This window comes from Limanda limanda, chromosome 8 (genome assembly GCF_963576545.1).
Source record: "Limanda limanda chromosome 8, fLimLim1.1, whole genome shotgun sequence".
Classification (NCBI taxonomy): Eukaryota; Metazoa; Chordata; class Actinopteri; order Pleuronectiformes; family Pleuronectidae; genus Limanda; species Limanda limanda.
Window position 1 is genome coordinate 3,495,523 of NC_083643.1, and position 21,684 is coordinate 3,517,206.

Genomic DNA, 21,684 nt, shown 5'->3' on the forward strand with positions numbered 1-21,684 from the left:
CAACAAAGCAGTTGTTTTTCATAAGGTGCTGTACAGGGTGATAAAAACAACAGAGAGACTCAATTAAAAGAAATTATTTTAAAAGTCAAAAAGGACCATTTAAAATAATTAGTTAAAAAATCTAAATAACAAAAAGTTAAAGAGCTGAAAGAAATGAAATTGATAAATACAATTCTTTATTGTCATTGTACAAGATAATACAATAGTATTCTAAGTGCCACTTCTGATTAGTGCAAGATAGTGAAGTTATGACAGACGGTTTATAACGGACACAAACTGTGAATATAACAATTAATAATATAAGAATAATAATGTGTGGAAAGAAATAAAGGATACATCTGTATAAAATAAGTTAAAGGGGTAATCCAAATTGATATAAATATTTAAAGTTATAAAATATAATACAATGACGGTAGTATCTTAGATTTTGTAAAATAGTTGAATAGAAACGTTTGGAATCTGGATTTAAAAGCTGCAGTGGATTAATAAAGAGTCTTTACTGATAAATGGCTAAAAAGCCTCTAACATGATGAGACTCCAGAGTGTCGTGTAAAAGACATGTTGGCTTTTTAGAGAAGGAAAAGCACAGGTGTTACTAATAACCTTTAACAAGGGCTCTGTTCCACTCCAGCGTCCCGGTCGGACCTCGTGCCAACATGCACAGCACCACGGCCATCAAAGTAAAGTGGAATTTTATTGTTTCAAACCAGGATTTTATTATTTACACCTGTGCTTTTCATGCTAGGTCATGACAAAATGTAAAAACAGCCATTGAAGTCCACTTTCTGCCGTGGTTTAACATTGTGTTGTTTTAGGCTGCACTGTAATTACATGTAGTACATTCCCAGCGCTTTGTTCCAACTTTATTTCCTCTGTGCTTTACACAGTTACTAACATAACTCACCCGTAGGTAATACAGGCATCGTGCTGTTTGATAGAAGCGTTCCCATTTTATGGATGGCAGCTCTTTTAATTTGTCTTTTCATGGCTTGGAGACGGTGGTTAATACCTGCTCAACTGAATCACAGGAGAAGCAAATAAAGACATTGTGGTTTCCTCCCGCACCCGGAGTCAAACACACACACACATTCACGCTATGCACAGAAGACACACGTGCATCATCACTTTGACACACTAACACACGTTTGCACATCCCCTGCCTCCTCTGCCTGGGGTCACAGTGTCACTTTATGATAGTAGCCAATTCTGGCAGGGATCATTTAATTCTCTCAACATGATTGATACCAGCGCAGGTTAAATGGGAGAAAAAAGGTCTGTTCTATTAAGAGATCAGTGGCTAGTGGAGACCTCCCACTTAAATAGTCATATTTTCCAGTAGGTGTGTGTGTCAGTCAGTGTCTTGGCTGTGTTGAGGGGACGGAGACGGTGGAAGAGGACCATCCACAGGTCAAATTAAATAACCTAGATAATTTAAAAAGCATTGACAGCGCAATTTGTTCAGTCAGTGTTATTGCTCTGACCCCTATTAGTGTCAATGGGCTGGTTCATTTGAACCTAGAAGGCTTATCAAGGTGTAATCTTCCCACTGCAGTGGAAGCGGTGTAAAACAAAGAAGGAAAAAACCCCTAATGGTCGTTCCAGAGCAGTTAGGTGAGACTGCAGTGATTGAGAAACATTACCAGGCTTTAATGTGCCGGCCTATTATTTCTAATAAAATCATTTATCAGTCAAACTTGCAGATGAGGACGTAATTATAAGCGTGTAAGTGTTACTGCTTATTAAACAGCATATTCTATTAACCTTCTTCAATAATGTGTTTTTTTTTTGTTGATTAGCAGGAAGAGGAAGCTCAGTGGGACCTTGGCCTGAAACAACCCGATGGATCCTGGTGCAGAGTCTGGGACCGTCGCTCCACACACAGCTGTAGGTCACAACTTCATGAATAACATCAACTGTTTATGAATTTCAGGATTAAATTTAACGTGTTTTTAATACACGGAACAGACCCTTTTCACAGCAGCCATTTTGACCTTCTACACAAGGTAACACAGGTGTGAACAATCACACTCATGAAGACTCTAAACTTCATAAATGGCTGCTGTGAAAAAGTTCTATTGAAAGATATTGAAAACATATTTTCTACATGTTTCTTGATATTGTGTTTTTGTACATTACCAAAGTGATGAATCACATATTTATGTGGTTAAACTTTTTTCTCTTTTTAAAATTAGGCTATTAACTCTGTCCTAGTGAAGGCAGGGAGAAATGAACATCGTAGTAATTTGACATATAATGTAGTTCATCTGCATTTGGTTAATATTTGAAGTAGCTTAATTAGAACATTATCATTTTTCATATTCAGGGAGAAGAGGAGAGCCTGTCTCTGTCCAGCGCCTCATGTCAAAGAGAAAGCGGAGGAACCATCTTACTAAAGTTGTTGGAATTTAAAACTCATCTACTTGAAGCTGTAGAGGAGCTGCATATTCGGAAGGTATGGTTTTATAATTCCTCTCTTTGTGTGGACATTACTAGAATGTTGAGTAGCTGACTAGCTGGTGATCCCTTAAAATGATGGCATGTAAAGTAAAGGTTTCTTCTTTTATTTGAGCAATTTCTTAAAATCACTCGGGTTTAACGAAATTAAAGAGTTAACTGTGCAGAATATAGAAGATAGCTCTATTTCAGCATTGCTTCCTTACTGTGTACCTGCGTCACATCCCTATTTACTGGAAAGAAGAGTGCAGAGGACATTTAGCTAAAGAGCAGAATAATTTAATAGAAATGATCGAGGAGTTGGTTTGTGTCCGTAGAGGAAACCAGCTGCTTCTTTTTTAACAGTCTGGACAAGAGCCAGCTGGGTTTGAAGCACGCTGCATCAAGATGGGGGACACACCAGCCATTTGGCCTCTGACCAATAAGTAGAAAGTAAAACTGTTTGTAAAAGTAAAAAATAATGGTTTGTTGCCTGCAGCAAGTACTTTCAACCTGACGACACATCCACAGTGTGCTTAAAGGTTAGAGGAGCAAACATGGGATGCTGGTCGTTTGTTGTCATTTAGTTTTTATTGTTATAGCCGTGTTAACTGGGATACGGACACAAGACGCCATATCAGGCTGATCCTCCTCAGGCGCTTCTGTTATCAGAGCAGCTTTTTGCAGTTGTGCGTTGTTCACCGGGTGGAGAGGTTAAGAAGCGAGAGGATGTCATGATGGTGCCGGACATTCCTGAGCAGGTCAAATTCCAACAGCTTTCTTTTTTTTATACGGTACGGCCCACTGCTTTAGTCTGTGTTGTACTGGTAGAATTAACCCTGAGTGTAGGAACACAGGAGCGGGTGCAGTGGGATAAACTGGGTCGAAACTTCTTCCAACTCAACCATCAAACACACCCTCACATTTTTATTCACAGAGAGAGACTTTTTAAAATCCTTTTTTTAATGCCCCATAAAAAGCATCCATTCAGAACAGCAATATAACAGCAAAGAGATGAACAGCCATGACAAATATATGATGTGAACCCTCATGAATTTTCCCATAATAAGTAAAAGCAAAATATAAATTTGGTTTTAGTGTCCCCCCAACCTTCAGTTACATGTACAGTATCTTACTTTTATTTACATGAGTTACCAGGTTTTATATAGTTTTTGTGTGCTTTGTAAAATACATGTTCACGATTCACTGTGGAGAACTCATTTACTTAATGTATTCACTCGCACCTTAAGCTTAACCCTCACAATTAAATCTTAAATCTTGCCCTTAACCCAAAACAACCTGAACCTTAAAAACTAAAACCAGTCTGGACCATAGACTGTAGAAGCTGGACGACATGTCAACTCCCCAAAACTAGACAGCCCCTGGTGGCTGATTGTAGTATAGGTCAACCCTTCCTTGCCTATTTTAATAGACGGTTCATGGAGCTCACTGAAACGTCAAAATGCACGTCAAATAAACTACTCTAAAAGATTATGTTTGTCATATTAGGAAGTTCTTAGTAATTTGATGCTGTTAAAATGACTCGTGGTTGGTCGAGATCGTGTTTTGGCGGCAGCTCGATAGCACGGCTCCAGCGATGCACAGATTCTGGCTCCAGATGACGTCATCGAGCGTTGGCGTCTTGGATTTTTGGGCTTCATCTCTAGAAATTGGGAGAAGGTGCATCTTTGTGCACAGTCTATGTTCTGCATGTCGGGGAACCTACATTTTGTCCCCACGAGCGACTCACGTCCCCTCATGTTCAGTTAAAGTCCACACCAGGGTATAAAAAGTAGTACACACACACACACACACACAAAAACACACACACACTAATTATTCCTGTGTGGCAAAGTAACAGCTTTATCTCCTGTGCACTCCTTTCTTTTAAGTGCAGTGCCACGCTGGTAGCATAGTTTAATAGGAACTTATAAAATAAACTCAGTGAGTTAACCAGCTCCCACATGCACATAAAAAAGTCCTGTGGATATAGAGAGCAATTGACTTTTACCTGCCTTATCCAAGGGGAAGAGGGAGGATAGGGATGACTTTCCATAAATATCACCTCCCTTCTAATGTTCCTCTTTTCTCCGGGTGCTTCCTCAAAAGATACGCAGGAAAGAACCAAGGAAACTTAAAGCGCTTTGCAGTTTGGGCCAGAAGAGAGTTGTCTGCCCGTGGAGTGGAGGATATCATGGAATTTGAGTCTTCATACCTTAATTTACTGTGTTGTTATTTTATTTATCAGATGTGGTCACCTTGTCTGTATTTTCTTTAATAAAGCCCTAATATCCTGGTTTCGAACGTTGCCATCTTGCTGTTGATCTGGCATGGAGTGGCAGTGTTAAAAACATGTACATGACCAATTTGGAATCATTCTCAGCTGTTAATCATAATCTTTCGGCCATCATCTGACTAATTAAAACCAAACTTAACAGAAATATAAAAACTTGAACGTACATCAGTGTGATAAAAAATTCTGAAAATGACAGAAAGCTTCTTTGAGACAAATCATTTCACGTGTAATCGGATTCTTTTGTTTGGGACCTTTACCGCAGCCACCCACCAGGGTCGAAGATGATTTGAGCCGTCATGTCCTCCATCTTTTTACACACCCTGTCTGTGGATGAGCTTTGTTCAGTAAATAGTTAACGAGGTGTTTCCGTGGTGCAGGATGCAGAGACGCACTTTGAGGATCAGATCAGTAAACTGGTGCTGGAGAAACAGGAGCTGGAGTGGGAAAGGGTATGACTCAACTTTCATTGTCTTCACAGCATCTTTAATTTATATGTTTCCTAACATACAATAGGAAATCATATTCATTATATTTTATTTTTTTGAAAAGACAAATGAATTTGTTGTTTTAATAGATTTTCTGTTTTTCCTGTGACAGGAATCCCTCCAGCATCAGATTGAAACAGGCGTGAATCAGCACACGGAGTCACTCACCAGTGTGAAGAACCAGGTGTGTCTTTATATTTATGTCTAAACATGACGTCGCACAATCCATTAAAATCCTTTTGATCATTTTATTTTCTCTCCTCAAGTTTCAGGCCAAAATCCGAAACGTTGAGGAGGAGAAGGTACGAAAGAGGCCTCCCCCCCCCCAAAATGTCAACTAGATACTCGCAGCATTTTATTCAATTCATGTTTTTACTGGAGCAGTAAATTCACTCATCTCAGTTGCACAATCTTGACCCTCGGAGCAGATTCCTCCGCGCTGTGCTTTAGTATTTACTGCTTTTCGTTTGTCACTCATCATATAACATTTCAGGGGAAATACCAGGTCAGTGCTGAGTTAAAGGACAAGGAGATTAACAACTTGAAAGAAGAACTGAGGTCGCTGCAGGTACTGAGATGTACAACACTTATACAGACTCTTCTCTCTGACTGTGTGTAATTCATGGAGGGATTTTTATACGACCTGATTGAAACGTGCTGTGTGCAGGAAACAGTCTCGTGTCTGCGCTCACAGATAGATACTAACAAAAGCTTAATCAAATTAACTTTAATTATTTATATCTAATCATTACAACCGCAATAGTGCTAAAAGGAACTCGATGAATATCACACAAAAATCACCTTTTTATCCAATTGGTGACATGACATTTGTCTTCAATTGGACACAAACTGTCCCCTATGAATTGTTCTTCAGTTTGTAATCTGTCCCTAGAGATGAGCCTATGAAAGACACAACCACACACACACACACACACACACACACACACACACACACACACACATCCTGTCACCTTCCTTTCTCTCTTTACTTCTTTCTTTCATCTGTAAAATCAGTAGAAACAGATCTTTACCCTCGAACACTCCAGCGTGTTTGATGATATAAAGAAAGCTCGTGTCCGTCCAGACTCTGGCACGTAGTGTTTTGATGCCCAGGCCCGAGTCAGTCTGGCTCCCAGAGCGTTTGTCTTCGGGCCTGACACCCCAGAGGTGATATACGTCCGTCCCCATGGTCCAGCGCACTTTAACAGCCCAACCGTGCTACAGAGACAATAGAGACTGTTTTTGATATTCTATCTGGGAGTGTTTGGCTCAAGTGAGGCCCGCTTGGGCTCATTCCTGTGACACGGTCGGCTGGACTTCTTTAATTTAAACACATTTTCCCATACGTGGCAGTTGGGCCAAAGTGATTTAATTGTCGTACCTTGATGAACTGCTAAATTGCAAATTTGAGCTCCGTCGGAACAGTATGGTTCAATTAATCCATAATGAAATCCACATAATCCATCATTGCAGTTAGTTAATAAATAACCCGGGGCGGAGGAATAACCATAACATGTATTGATAATTAAGGCTATATTTTTAAAAGGGGGTTGTCATTTGATCCTAAAATTAACAAGGTACTGCAGCGTCTCCTGCTCTCATGTAATGTGATGTCTTTGTTAACAGGATTAGAGGAGATTAGATAAAGTGAACAAGGGAAAATAAAGAAATAGCAATATAATATATGATGTAACATTGAATATAATACATATAAGATATTCAACCTGATCCCTTTATAATGTTTATTATACAAAGCATTGACAACCTCCATCACTGCTGCATATGAGAAAATCATGTTTCCTTTATTCAGTTATTTTATTTTATTTATTATAAGAAGAAGCCGTCAAATATTCAACTAAAACTATAAAAAGAGCTAAATTAATTTCAACCTTGCAACAATTTAAAATTTCTATCTAATGTCTTCTCTGGGTTTTAATAAGTGCTGCTTGTGTAAAGCAGTTGTTAAAATATATTTAAACATTTCAATAATTGTAACCTTTGCACTCTTAGAATTTTAATTTGATGTTTGTGTTCTTTTGACAAATCAACAGTGAATAAGATCATTATATACGAGCGCACATCAATACACAGGGAACACATTTAGTTTTATTTGAATGTATGTATTATAGGCATTTTATATAAATAATAAATATCACAGAAATATTTACTATAATATACATTATTTCATTTTATGTAATATATATTTCAACTCTGAATTAATTTCAAGTTTAGAAAAAGTGGCTGATCCTAAATGATGATGAACTCAACAGTCTATAATTATACTAATTGTTATTTGTATGTGCATAAATACGAAATATGATGCATCTTCGGTGACTGTGCTGAAACTCTCAATTCACGCAATATAACCCACAATGCATTGCTGACCGCAACAGAAAGCCTTTATCTTTTTTGATTTTCTTTTACTGCTGTTTTACAGTTGCTGAAGTTCAACTTGGAGAAGAAATCAAAGGAGCTGGTGAGGAAGAATCTTCCACTTACACAAACTGTTGACAGAGCGCTGGTGGGAGTGAGCAGAATTAAAAGAGGAGGATGAGGGAACGGTGCTAAGGAGGGATGGGTTCGGAGGGAAGAGCTCATCAGGAGTAACAGATAGGGAGTGTGTGACACTTTGAACTGCCAGCACAGCAGAGAAAATATCTCTATTAAAATATTTTATAACTGAGCCTCGCTCGGTTTAACCTTCTCCTCATAACAGTGGCTCAGCAGAATGAGGGAGTGGACGAGCGCCGGCGTGTTGTAGAGGAGGAGCGGAGGGAGTGAGAATGAGAGTGAAATGAGCGAGTGGGAAAAGAATCTGATCAGCTTGATACAGACAATCAAACTGTAATGACAGTTTGAGGAGCGATAAAAGGCCCTGAGGCATGAGCCGGCTTGATACCCTTCATCCCACTGAGAGAGACGGATGCTCGCTGTGTTAAAGCACAAGCTCTCAATCACCTGACAGCTGTTTCCACTGTCGTGTTCAGTGTCGGACAAACTGTGCCTCTGCCTTCTGCCTCCTCTTGTGTTGTGGAAGTCTTTAAACTGAGCAGGCTGCATGGAACATTTGACAGACGGCATTAGAGCCGGCAGCTCGCGAGCTTAGCTTCCGATAAAGACCAGTAGCAGGGATAAGCAGCAGGATAACGCACACCAGCACCTCTGATTCAAAATGAAAATGATGTACGCATGCTATTCATAATAAATGTAGTTGGAAACCACACATAAATAATCTTAAAACAAAACAGATATTTGTTATCTATTGTGTGGAGGAATGGAGAAACACAAGAAGGCTCTAAGAATTATCACTATACACTTTAAGTTGAGTAAAATACTGCAAAAATAATGTATAAAGCATGAATTACTCCCACACAGAATTCAGAATGTGTTTGAATCTCACTTCACAAAGTTCCAAAATTACAGCTCTAATGGCGTCTAACCAAATGTTCTTTGTTTAATTTGTCTCTCAATAGAAAGTGCTTTTTTCCTTGTTTAAATTCCGCAGGAGCAGAAACTCTCCTTGCAGAGCAGGTCGAAGGACAGTCACCTGAACCAGCTCGGGGAGGTGGAGAAACGATTCAGTGCTCTGTCCAGGCAGTGTGCCATGGTCAAGAAGGGCCATGAGACACTACAGCAAAATGGTAAAGGATGGATGGATACACAGAATGGCCGATATATTCATGTTGTAACAATAGATGCCTTGTTTGTTGACAAGCTCCACTATTGTGCAAGAATACAATCAAATATAAATACACTAACAATGTTCTACAGTACCTACCTTATGTAGTGTTCACTTTATTGAAGAGTATGCAGAATGAGCTAGAAACCATTTAAAACACTATATAACAAAGGATTTTTAGAATTCTCAACATTGCATTATTTCCTGCAGATATAAAGTTTCTCTTTAATGAATGGATAGAAAGTTATATTCTTTGATTTGTAAAGGTCTCTTCCTGTCTGACCTTGTGCCACTAAGTCACAGCCATGTCAGATCATTATAAATGATGGTCCCTTACCATGTGCCTTCTTTGCAGTGGATGAGGCCATGAGAATCAACAAGAAACTAACTTCTGCAAATGAAAAGCAAGAAGCAAACATTGTGGCCATGAAGAAGGTACAGTATGAAGAAACCTTCAAATGTTCTAAACCCATAAAGTGCAGTTCTAGAACCAATCTAGGAGTCCTGAGACCTGACCTGGAATTTAAAACCACTTCGAAAACAGTGCCCTCAGATCATTTTGTACTTTAGAAATGTTTGCCAGTACCTTGTTCTCCTTGTCAGGAGTTGGAGCAGGTGAATACCAAGCTGATTAAAACCAAGATGATGTCGGTCACACATGACAAGTTCCACCACGGTCAAACAGGCACAGAGCAGCATGTAGAGAAACTGCACCAGAGACTGAGGAAGGTACGTGACCACCAGTGAATATAAATACTGTTATTTAATGTCATATAGTCTATGTGCCAGTTAACAAAACATCACATCAAACATTAACATAATTCATTGTTTTCTTCACTTCTGTCACATGTTTAGGAAACTGAAATTATCAAGAAACTCCAGGAGGAGAACGTTGCTGTGAGAGCAGAAAAGCAGGTAAATTAAAAATAAGGAAACCACATGTGACCATCACGTTAAACTGATCTTCGCTACGGAAGAAAAAAGGATTTCTGACTCCAACCCTGGTCGTTCCTGTAACTGTGATGTAGTATATGTAGTGTTCTTTGGGATGCTATTGTCTAACATTATATTGTGTGTCTGTGTGTGTTTGTGTAGAGGTTAATGATTTCTCTGCAGCACAACCAGCAGCTTCTGTTGAGTCAGACACAGGCAGTGAACAGAGTCGAGCTGGAGCTGCAGACACAAGAAGAACAGCAGCAGGTACCAGAGTTCCTCCTCCTATTCTAGTTTGTACAAAGACACATTAGTGGATAAATATATAAACAATATATTTTATATGTTTAAGTATATAAAGAGCTTGAATCCACCTTATTTGTCGGGATTTATTAACTGAATTTTAACACAAACTCGGAAACAAAACAAACGCATAATTGCAAAAACTAAAAACCGTAACAGCAAAACACAATAACAGTAGAATTTGTGTTTTATTATTGTGTTTTATTCAACGTTGTTTAAAGCACTGAAAAGCAACCAGAGCATTATAGCATTAAAAAATTATATTAAACTTTATTTCTGAGAAGGTGTGTGGATTGGAACAGTTTCTAGGCAAACTACTCTAAACTCAAAGCTGTAACTTTTGACTTGTTCCCCCTTTTTTAACTTTATTTGGTTTATATCCACCAGGGTTTATTTGTTAAGCCATGGATTTGAATGGTAATGGGGGGGGGGGGGCTCTCTCTCCAGTCAAGCTCATGCACCACCAACAGAATCTGAAAACGCAAGGAATTTTTCAGGGTCCATTTAAATGATTATGGAGAGAATTTACACGAGGACGGAAATAAATGACGGCCATCGTTTCTTCTCGTAAATGTGATGAATGTGATATCACGACGTGAACATCTGTGAATGTGAACATTAGTGAATGTGATCCCCTCCGCAACTGAATGATAGTTAGTGTGTTTATTCTCCATTTACGGCCTCACAGTTTATTATTCTCTTTCCTTCTCTCTGTACCCCCCTTCTTCTTTTCAATTCACCCGTTCATTCATTAAATTATTAAAATCAGGATTAAAGTGTCACAAGCCAACTGATTTGTATTAGCAGGAAGCCCTCTCTCTCCTCTGCCCTGTTTAAGACCCTCTGTTCACGTTAAATAAACACATAAAAATTTAGTATTGCATTAAAAATCCCATGGGTGATTAATTTTACTGCAGGCCCTTAAGCAGGAACACGAAGTGATGCGAGACAAAAGCAAGGCTCTGGAAGATAAGGTGGCCCGACTGATGGAGTGCCACGCCGCCTCCGTGACGAGCTGGGACAAAGAGGTAGAAGAGAAGCTGTCGTTTGAAGTGTCACTGAACCATCTGACAGGTTAAATACGTCATGTCAGGAAACTACTGATGAATCTACGTCGTGTCTTTAACGTGCATGTTTGTGTTAAACAGAAGAAAGTGTTTCTGGACGACATCGAGAGCGAACGGCAGGAGCTTCGATCGGCGAAGGAGGCTTTCGACGAGCTTCATGAGAAACACACGGAGGTGTCCTTGCTGTCTAAAGAGCAGGCACAGCACATACTGGAATTAGAGGTACACACAGACACAGGCACACACCCATGCCAGACACAACATATTGTCATTATAAATACACGTATGCATACAAAGACAAAGCTGTTTCAGTTACATTTAAACTCTGTGGCTCAGGAGGAAAGGTGAGTCGTCCTCTAACCAGAAGGTCGATGGTTCTTACCCTGTCTCCTCTAGTCTGCATGCCGAAGTGTCCTTGGGCAAGACACTGAACCCTACATTGCACCTTACGACTCTTCTGTCAGAGTAAAAACTATGTGTTATGGAAAAAGCAGGTCCTGTAGAAGTTCTGGATGAATGTGACTTGTTCTGTTATTTTTCTCTACCAAGACGAGAAACCAAAGTCGGAGCCGCCTCAGCGATTCCACCCAGGTCGTCCTTCCTATCGAACCCAGCGATGAGCTTCTGATCCTCGGCCGCCTGCAGCACGCCGCCTCCTCTCAGAGACGACCAGAAGGTCTCGACCACACAGGATCTGTGACGGAGCTCGTTGCCACTGGAGCGACTGAAGGTCAGCCAGCTACAAATAAACAGGCAGTAGATGTAGGAGCCAAAGTTGATACTCAGCTCATGTTTGTAATTGGTTATCTAGGCTGCAGATATGTGTTTAGTTATAACTTCACTTTTCACCTGTTCAATAGTTTTTTTGTTATAGACAAAGATGGGAGAAGGGATCAAGTTCAAGTATTAATAAAAGCCACAAAACGCACCTTGGATAGTTGTTGTAAACAAAGTTAAAAACACCTTTTATCACTTGTCTGAATTTGAGAATTCAGCATTTTATGTTATAACTGATAAACTGTAATTTTTACAAGCAGCATGAATACAAATGTTATTTTCTTAAAGTGTACGTTGTATTTTCTTACAGGACAAGAAACCCCAAACTCTCCAGATCTGTTTACACGTCCACATGTCACCAACAACCTCTCCAGCTCCTGCAGTCATTCTGTGACAACAACCAATGACACCATTAGGTTGAACAAGCACTTAACGAATGCTGGTGTCATTTCAGAATCTATTCATATGGCACCCTCTGCCTCTGATGATAATCTTGTGATTAGCACGGAGATGAATGAGGGAAAACATGGAAAGAAGGATGATGAGGGACAAGAAAAGGACAAAAAATTGGAAGAAACGGTTACAGAGCTGCAGCAGGATGGAGAAGACGTCCAAGGAGAAGATGCAAAAGATGGACGGAGCACTGCAGAGAAGAGAGGAACTCTCATGGCCGAAACAACGGGTCCTGCAGACGGACGAGAGGACGGCCAGCGGTCAGCGGAGGAAGCTGAGGACACCAGAAGCTCTGAGGGTGAAACCAGAGACGAAGGGTCAGACGGGGCAGAGCAGAGAGGAAAGACAGGAGAGCAGACACCAGCAGCACAGATACCGACCCAGACGAGCACTGATTGCTCCTCGGAGAAGAGCAACACCCTGCAGGTCGTTGACTTCATGGACGCTGAGACACCACTGGTTGTCTCTGAGCCCTCCCACCGGCCGGAGAGTCGCTGTCAGGAATCCACTGAGCAGGACGCTGACTCCACACATGTGAACAAGGGATGTGGGACAGAGAGAGGACAGTTTCTCTCCGCCCTGGGTCCCAATGAAGGCCGAAGAAGTGAGAATCATGGGCCTGAATCCGTCACTCAAGTCCGACAAGTTGAGGTTCAAACTCCAGACGCCGAGCTGCTCACTCAGCTGCCGAATCCAAGTCATCAAGTCTCTGAGAAAACCCCAGGAGAGACGCCAGCCGACGAATCAGCAGCTGAGCCTCTGAGTGATTGTGGCTCTGCTGTGCTTCCTTCAGCTGCTCAAACAGACTTTAGTATCAGTATCAGCGAGTTGGAGACGACTGCAGCACAATCAGAACAGAATAATCCCTCTGGCTTTAACAGGGACGTGAAGCAAACAGATGAATCCAGTCATAAACACGCGAGTGAAGAATGTGAATTAGTGAGAGCATCTGTCGAACCACAGCCATTTCCTCAAAGTCAGGAGATCTCAGAGCAAGAGAAGGGACAGAGCAAGTCTCTGATTCTGGATGAAGATGATTCTGGTGCAAAGAGCGAACGTCAGGCAAATGTGGACACACAAGAAAACTGCGACAGTGAGATTATACAGATGAAAGATCATTTAAAGGACGTCTGTGTCGATATCACGATGGACACTGAAGACGTTGAATCTGGCAAACGTCCGGACCAAACAAAAAATGACAAACCAGAAGTCGCAGGAAGTGAAAAGACCAATAGAAGTGAGACTCACTTGAAGACGTCCGTCCCCTCAGCTGGACCCAGGTCGTCTTTCGATCTGGTCTCAGTCCTGCATCAGTTTGCTCAGGTAGTAAAATCAAGAAACTGAAGCCATGTAGAGGCCGTGATGACAATCTTTCAGTAGTTCAACTATATAAACTAATTTAAAGTATAAAGTAGTTATTACCAAATATATCAGGTTAGATTTTATTTAAAAAAATGTGTTTTCATTTTCTTAGTTCAAGTTCTAGTTCTACTTTCGGGTTGTTAATCAGTGTCTCTTGAAAACATTGGTTCCTTTTCAGGGATCCGAGCAGAACAAGAGCCTCAATCCTCCTCCCAGCAGATTCACCATGTTCCCTACGAGCAAACACAGCAAAGGTTGGGCCTGTATGATCCCTGCAGTTAAAATAACAACTCATGCAGTTATGGTACATCTGTATGTCTCACCCTCACTAACAATCAGTCATTCTTACCTTCCTGCCATCTCACCTCATTCCTCTCAGTCCCCTTGGTGATTACCGGGGCGTCGGATCTGTTGAATGCCTCCAGTGTCTCTGGGAACACAGCTTCCTCCGCGAGGCAGCGGCAGGGAGAGTGGAAAGTTCTGGACCAGACCACGGCAGCAGAAACGGTCAGTAACAGAACCTGTGGTGAAGGAAGACTCTCAGGACAGCTTGTACTCAAAAACTCATAATCCAAAGTATTCCTCACACTAAACAACAAGAATGTTACTGAGTAGAGAGCTTATCTCCACAAACAGTCGCCTTAAAGTCAGTCAAGGTGTGTTAGACACACTCACTGATATCAATCCTCTAAATGTGCCTGATTTGTTTAAGGTCCATGAATTATATCCTGGGATAAATATGAATTTATTAAAATAAACATCCTCCATCTCACAAAGTTAAAGATGGTAAAAGAAAATCTTGGATTCGCCCCTTTTTCCGAATCATAGGCTGTAGATAAAGATGGAAGACGCGTCCACTTCCTCCCACGATCTAGAAATGAAGCCAAAATATCCTGAGTCTGTCAATCAAGACATTTTCACCTGTTATCATATCATCAAATAACCAAATGTTAAATTCAAATTGATCCGAAACATGAACATTCATCAGTGTGAAAAGAACTACCTGAAATGACAGAAACCGTCTTAGAGAAAAGTTCCTTTGACTTTGGCTTTTTGGATTAGTCCCATCAGCTAACATGGAAGAGGAGAGGTTTATGTTCTGTAAGGCAGTTAAGCCTGGAGCTGTCAAATCCATCTTTATATTCATTATTTATATATTCTTTCTTTGTCCATGTCCCGTCTTTCCACCAAGTTTCAAGGGCAAAAGAGACAAAACACTGATTAATTCCTGATTATGCGATTTATTACAGATTCCCAATTGTCTGAATTCAACTTAAAGCCTTGTGGCAAATTTAATTTCATCATTTTAAGCTCACATCCGAGTTTGGTCACAGTTTAAACCGTAACCTGGAGCAGGAACCTGCCGCAGTTTTTTGTAAACGTACAATCTGCCTCAGAGGAAGTCAGATTGACTGTTTATAAAAAGATTCTCTATCAAATACCTGTTATCATATCCTCAAATAACCAAATGTTAAATTCAAATTGATCACAAACACGAAACACTTGGAACAATCTTCAGTGTGAAAAGAGCTACCTGAAATGACAGAAACCATCTTTGAGAAAAGTTAATTTGACTTTGGCTTTTTGGATTAGTCCCATCAGCTAACATGGAAGAAGAGGGGTTTAGCTAAGCCTGGAGCTTTCCCATCCATCTTTATATTCATTATTTATATATTTTTTCTTTGTCCATGTCCCGTCTTTCCACCTAGTTTCATCAAAAGTAGTTTAAATAGTTTTTGCGTAATCTGGCTGACAAACAAACAAATGGACAGAGGTATCAACATCCAATAGAAACACAGGGGCAACAGAGATAAAACACTGATTAATTCCTGATTATGCGATTTATTACCGATTCCCAATTGTCTGAATTCAACTTAAAGCCTTGTGGCAAATTTAATTTCAACAGCTGCAGCTCAAGTCCGAGTTTGGTCACAGTTTAAACCGTAACCTGGAGCAGGAACCTGCCACAGTTTGCTGTAAACGTACAATCTGCCTCAGAGGAAGTCAGATTGACTGTTTATAAAAAAGATTCTCTATCAAATAAATGGCTTGCAGGTTGTTCTCTGTTCCTCGGCTCCTGAGCTGCATCATCTTATAGAATGTGTCTGACTGAACCTCGGGGGAAATCTGTGCTAAAGCTTTACAAACGTGTCTTTTACATCACACTGACTTTTCCTCTTCAGGGCGAGACATCACCCCGAGCTCAGAATGTGAGAGTGATCTAATATTAACTTCGGGTCAACACAGTGAACGTAATGCACATGATATCTCAGAGTTGTTTTAGAAATGAAGAACTCTGACAAATGTTAAGTCACGTGTTGAGTGAGAGGACGAAGCTGACGTGTGTTGAAGGAGCAGAGGATGAACGGCCTGTGGAAGAAAATGAACTAATGACGCCCGGGTGCCTTTCCTCTTTCCCCCACTCAGTCTTTATCCATCCCCTCGCCCTCTCTCTTCCTCCCTCACTTCATCATCTGTCTGTCACTCACTCACTCTCTCCCCTCTCTCTCTCTCTGGCCGTTTCTCTCGCTCTTTTTAATTCTCCGCTTCACTCTCGCTCTCGCTCTCGCTCACACGCTCTCGTTCCCTCCTTTGTCACCATCACCACAAACTGTCACTGGGGCTTTATAAGATCCAGGTGCCGGCAATTGAGGGAGATAAAGTGCAACAAGCATCGAGTACCAGGAGAAAAAAAACCCCTCTCTCTCTGATAGTTTAACAAATTGAAGTGAAGGCCGGAGCCTTGTTTTCTGTGGACTGGGAACAGTGGGAATGTCACACAGAGTTCAGCCTGGGTCTGGCTACTTTCTCCGGGCTGGATATTGTTACATATCATTGCCACTGGTTATTGTCTGCCCTGCATTTGTTTATCAGTTTAATGTGCTTCTCACTAGAACATTTCACTTTCCTCAGGAGGCTTGAGCAGGAATTAAATGTGCTTTTGAAAAAATGCTCCTGAAACATGAAACAAACTTTGGGCTGTTTTGCTGTAGATGTTTGACTTCTATGATTATTATTGTTTTTCCTGTAGGAGAGCAGAGCTTCTCTGTCGATCCCTTCTCTTCCAGTCTCGACCTCCTTCAGCACCGTCAGTGGGTTGTCATGGACGACCACTACAGGGTAAGACCCCCCCCCCCATTTACCCTTGTACAGTAAGATTGTGTCCCTGTCTGTGAACCAGAAATAAATTCATAATGATTTAAATTCGTAATATCCTGTGTTCAGTTGTGTTTGTGTTACAAATGAAGCTCGATCTGTGATGCTTCACTTCGGAGTTTCATCTCAAAGAGCTGTATCAGTAGAAATATATCCATCTGTGTAGAACTGGCTGATGTTCATCTCTCCTCTTCAGGTGTAGCAGAGCTGCAGCTCCTGTTTCCGACCCTGACCTGGAACCTTCCTTCTCTCAGGAGAGGGAGGAGCAACAGGCCTCCTTCAGAGCTCAGATCTCCAAGATCGAACAGTTTCTCAACACAGAGCGACTGCGTCTTCCCAAAAGACGGAAAACTGACAACTGACCCATCAGAGGTATTAACAGATGCTACTGTGTCTGTAGTTATGGGTCAGACACACACATGCAGCATTCTATAGAAGCAGCCAGATGTGCTAACGTTAATAGTTTTCTTAAATAGTTGGACTTGTTCAAGTTCGAAGTAGGGAATTATTGTTAACTTGTTCTGAAGGATTTACTTTATAGTTATTACTTATTCCTTTATACTTTAAAGCTCAATAAATAGTCGTTAGTGTGTTTTATTTGTAAAAGTGATTGTTACTATTCTAATTATATGTTATTATATTATATTGTATGAATTATCATATCTATACAAATAAAACGTTTGGTTTAAAGTTCACATTTCATCATTCATTTACAAAGTTACATCAGGTCACAGTTTTTTAAATAAGCATCAATGTACCTAGACAACTAAATATCTCGAGTTGCAGTTGTTTCACTGCACTCGTGTGTTCACAGCACATCAAGCATTTCACGGCGAGAAGCCAAACAAATAAAAAGCTGTGACCAGACGCTGCTGCCACAGTTAAACCGGCCGGTGACTGTTAACATGCTAATTAACATCAATTAGCTTCATGGCTAATCAGGGCGGCGTGTCTCAGAGGAACTCTAATCCGGAGGTCGACAGCGTGTTGTCTCTGCTGCTCCTGTTGTTGTTGTTGTAATTACGACTTGATACACAGGCTCCGTTAACACCAATTAACATAAATTAAGAGATAACAATTAGAGCCCTTAACTGTAATTAACAAAAAATCATTAAAACGAACATGCACAGTCCAATTAACACATTCTAACAAGCCTCTCGTTAACTTTATGTTCCCTGTGAAACGTGAAGCAGCTGAACACTCGGCTGCTCGTTAACTCGACGGCTGCACCGGTGGAACACGTGAGGATTTACAGGTGAAGGGGATCAATCTGGAGGAAGAGAAGTTTGGTTGCTTTACTTAAAGGCCAAAAGTAGAAATAAATCTAATGATCCTTGCAGATGATTAGGAAAAAGTCAATGTTCTGACTGTGTTCAGGTGACAAAAACAAGTCACCCACACATCAAATATGTTTGTTTTATCAACTAAAAGGTTTATAAAACATAACAGAAATTGTATTTTGCTTTTGTAAAGAAGAACCTAAAATATCTGTGACGTATTTGCGTGATTTCAAAACGGCCAACGCAACTTTTTGTAGTAATTTCACCTTTTTCACTGTAAATTACATCAAACTTTAACTGCTGCTTTATTTAACTGCTATTTACTACGTCCTGTAGATCAAGTATATTATGTAAGTATTTTTGAAGTACTCTCATCTTATCATCCTGTGCCCTATGACTACCCCTAGTACCGTCTCTGCCCGCTGTGGAGAGAAAGGTCTTGAATACCCAACTTGACCGGAGTCACCTTGTTGGCTGCAGCCTCTTGTGTCTCAGGTTCAATATCCAGCTGTGGTTATTAATGTGAATAATTGAATTTGAAGGACAGAGCTGCCACCTGCTCAAAACTTGAGTTGAGCATGTTGGAAAAGGAGATCAATAGATAAATATTATTGTTGTTATTAAGCTTATTTTTCCGTTTGAAGAGTATTTTGTTAAATTTCCCTGTTTTCTAATCCCTCCGACATTCTGCTCACGTACGTGAAATGAGCCGCGCTCGTCTCAGTGGTGGCACAAGGTCCCCGCTCGGTCCATCTTACTACACTTACTGATAATGAATACGCCTGAATGTTAATGCGCTCATAAAGAAATCTGGAGCGTTTGAGTGGCTGTGCCCACCACTGGTGACCCTTATCCTCACTGGGAGGGAAGGGAGCGCAGGGGAGGAGCCGTGTGGGAGGGGAGGAATATAAAAGAGTTAATTTTAATACACACACACACACAGGTTTAGATTCTCTCTCACATACAGTTTCCGCCTCTCTCTCTCCCTCACACACACACACACACACACACACATCCTGGGTTATGAAGTGCTGCCTTTTTGAAACAGTCAATTACCCTCTGGCTGGGGAGGATACCTGCTGTTAATTACTGCTCAGTGTTTTATATGGAGAGTAAATAAAGAGAGCGCTGACATTCACATTCCATCAGCGTGTCCCCGAGCACAGGGCGTGATCTGATGTTAGAGCCTCAGAGGATGAGAGGAGGGAAACGTGGGGATGAAACTCACTGCCGACATATATAAACGTATATATGTACACGTCAGGGTTCTGTCCGTCTGTCACCTGCTGAGTCTATAGACTGATAATAAAGATGGACGACCTGTCTCCACTTCCTCCCGCTACAAAATATCCTGCAGTATGAACATCTTGCAGCAACGACACACTTTGGCGTCAGTGATGGTGGGATGGAGGCGTGGTTTCCAGATCCTGCCGATGCAACCGTTCGACCAATCACACGTCAGTCTCAGCTGTCAATCATGATGCTCGTTTCAACCAATTTTATATAGCATCAAACCAAACTTATGAGCTGTTGGACATTTATTACTAATCTAAATTTGTCGTGTACAGGAAGTGTCAGAGCCAGAGCTAGTGAGTTGTAAAGCACTTTGTTACTCTACATTTAAAGTTGTTATTATTACTAGGGCTGGGCAAGTTAACTCGTTTTAATCGAGTTAACTCAAGTGATGAGTTAACTCGATTGTTTATCCGCCAATTATTTTCTTTTTTCCTGTTCTGCAGCAGTCAGCAACAGACTTTCACAAAATAAAAGCCTGACTTTCACAATAAAACAATAAATAATCAAACCTGAGTTAATGCGAGATAAAATAATAAATCGAGTTAACTCATCACTTGAGTTAACTCGATTGAAATGAGTTAACTTGCCCAGCCCTAATTATTACAGATAAAGTTAACATGTCTGTGGACAGCTTCGTAGTATTGAACAGTCCCAGTTTTCATTTTCACGAGCAGTCAATGATAGAAACAAACGTTCACCAGTCGCCTGCAGCTCAGCTCTTCTTCATGGTGAACGTATATTTTACACAGAGGAAATTTCACCCATCTGTAAGAAATGAACACAAACTCACCGGTCCAGGGATTCAAACCAACGACCTTTCCATCGCTGCGACCCCCCCCTCTTAAAGAACTCTAAATCCAATCCTGATTTATTGCCCCATTTTATTGAAATTCTGTACATGAGAAAGGAGGAGAGCAGTATATTTGCCGATCCTCCAGCTAAATGGGTCTCGCCACTAAACCTTGTTGAATATCCCGGGGTTACAGGGCCATGTTTTGTCACATTATACCTCTTTGCCTCAAAAGCCATCACAGTAAATCTGGCCGGGAAGTCGTATTAAACGGTGCAGTGGATAGAGGACGTCTGCTGAGTGCAGTCCTGGCACAGTGAGTGGACGGAGCCGTCTCCGGGTGAAGAAGTGCAGCTGCTGCACCGGCCCTGTAAAAATACTTAAATGAGCAGATTATTATGGAGAAAGAGGATCCTGCTCCTCCTGACTCCCCTTGTACAGTTGAGCCGTTATATCGACATTGTTAACAGAGATAATACACGTTACCTTATATTTGTTAAACTCCGTAAATAGTATTCATCAGCAGAACTGTTTTCTCTTTTCTATTCTGGTACTTAAATGTTTAAATTAGAATCCACTTAAATGAACTGTATTTAGATGCTGGTTTCTGTCTTTACCCTGCTTCTATTTTTATCTGTTTATGTTTTTAATAGTTGTTTAAAATGCATTTGTCTTAAAATAAGTCAATTTAAAGTCCTCTGGAGTTTTAAATCTCTGAGTTAAAAGAAAGAACAAGCGAAACAACAGCGACCATATACGAAGAGTTTTTATCTGAACGATTTGAGCCAATTTTTGATCCTTTTACTTTTAGAGTCTGACTGAATTTAAGCCCTGTCATGATTTGTTTGTTAATGAACAGAACAGATGTTCTTTTCTGACCGTTGGACAATTGGATGAAACCTTGACGTCTTTTTTTATTTATCAAAATGTCTATTTCATCAGAGTTTAAGATAGGTGGAATATAATTTTTAAATCCATTCCCCCAATAGACTGTATAAAGACAAATAGTTTATTTACCCTGTGCTCTGACTTTTTGTTTTGGTCCCATCCATTAACATAGAGGAGGTGGGTTTATGATCTGTACTGCTGTCAGTCACCAGGGGGCGATCAAGACGGCTTGACTTTCTTTTTCCGGAGGTGTCATGTCGTCCATCTTTATTTACAGTCAACGATTCCTCCCGAACCCAAAGTCTGGGGAAGATCTGGAGTTTATATTCACGGTAAATCAGGTGACGTCTCCTCCGACAGTTGAAAACACCAGCAGAGTTTAAAGAAAACAGAAATCTAAACTAAAAAGCTCTCAGTGTTTATTGTATTTCTCCTCATTTGAATTATCATTCTGCCGTTTGTCTTCCGAGGTTTGAATCTCTGCAC

General features: G+C 40.7%; 1 protein-coding gene across 1 annotated transcript; it reads left to right on the forward strand.

The window, feature by feature from the left end:
- Positions 1–656: 656 nt before the first annotated feature.
- Positions 657–14,358, forward strand: LOC133009031 (coiled-coil domain-containing protein 73-like). Its single transcript, XM_061076433.1, has 16 exons — positions 657–680; positions 5,107–5,178; positions 5,327–5,398; positions 5,481–5,516; positions 5,708–5,782; positions 7,652–7,741; positions 8,720–8,855; positions 9,249–9,328; positions 9,497–9,622; positions 9,749–9,808; positions 11,047–11,157; positions 11,278–11,418; positions 11,746–11,926; positions 12,560–13,749; positions 13,967–14,042; positions 14,168–14,358. The coding sequence occupies exons 1-16, from the start codon at positions 657–659 to the stop codon at positions 14,356–14,358; spliced, it is 2,661 nt and encodes an 886-aa protein (XP_060932416.1).
- Positions 14,359–21,684: the final 7,326 nt, after the last annotated feature.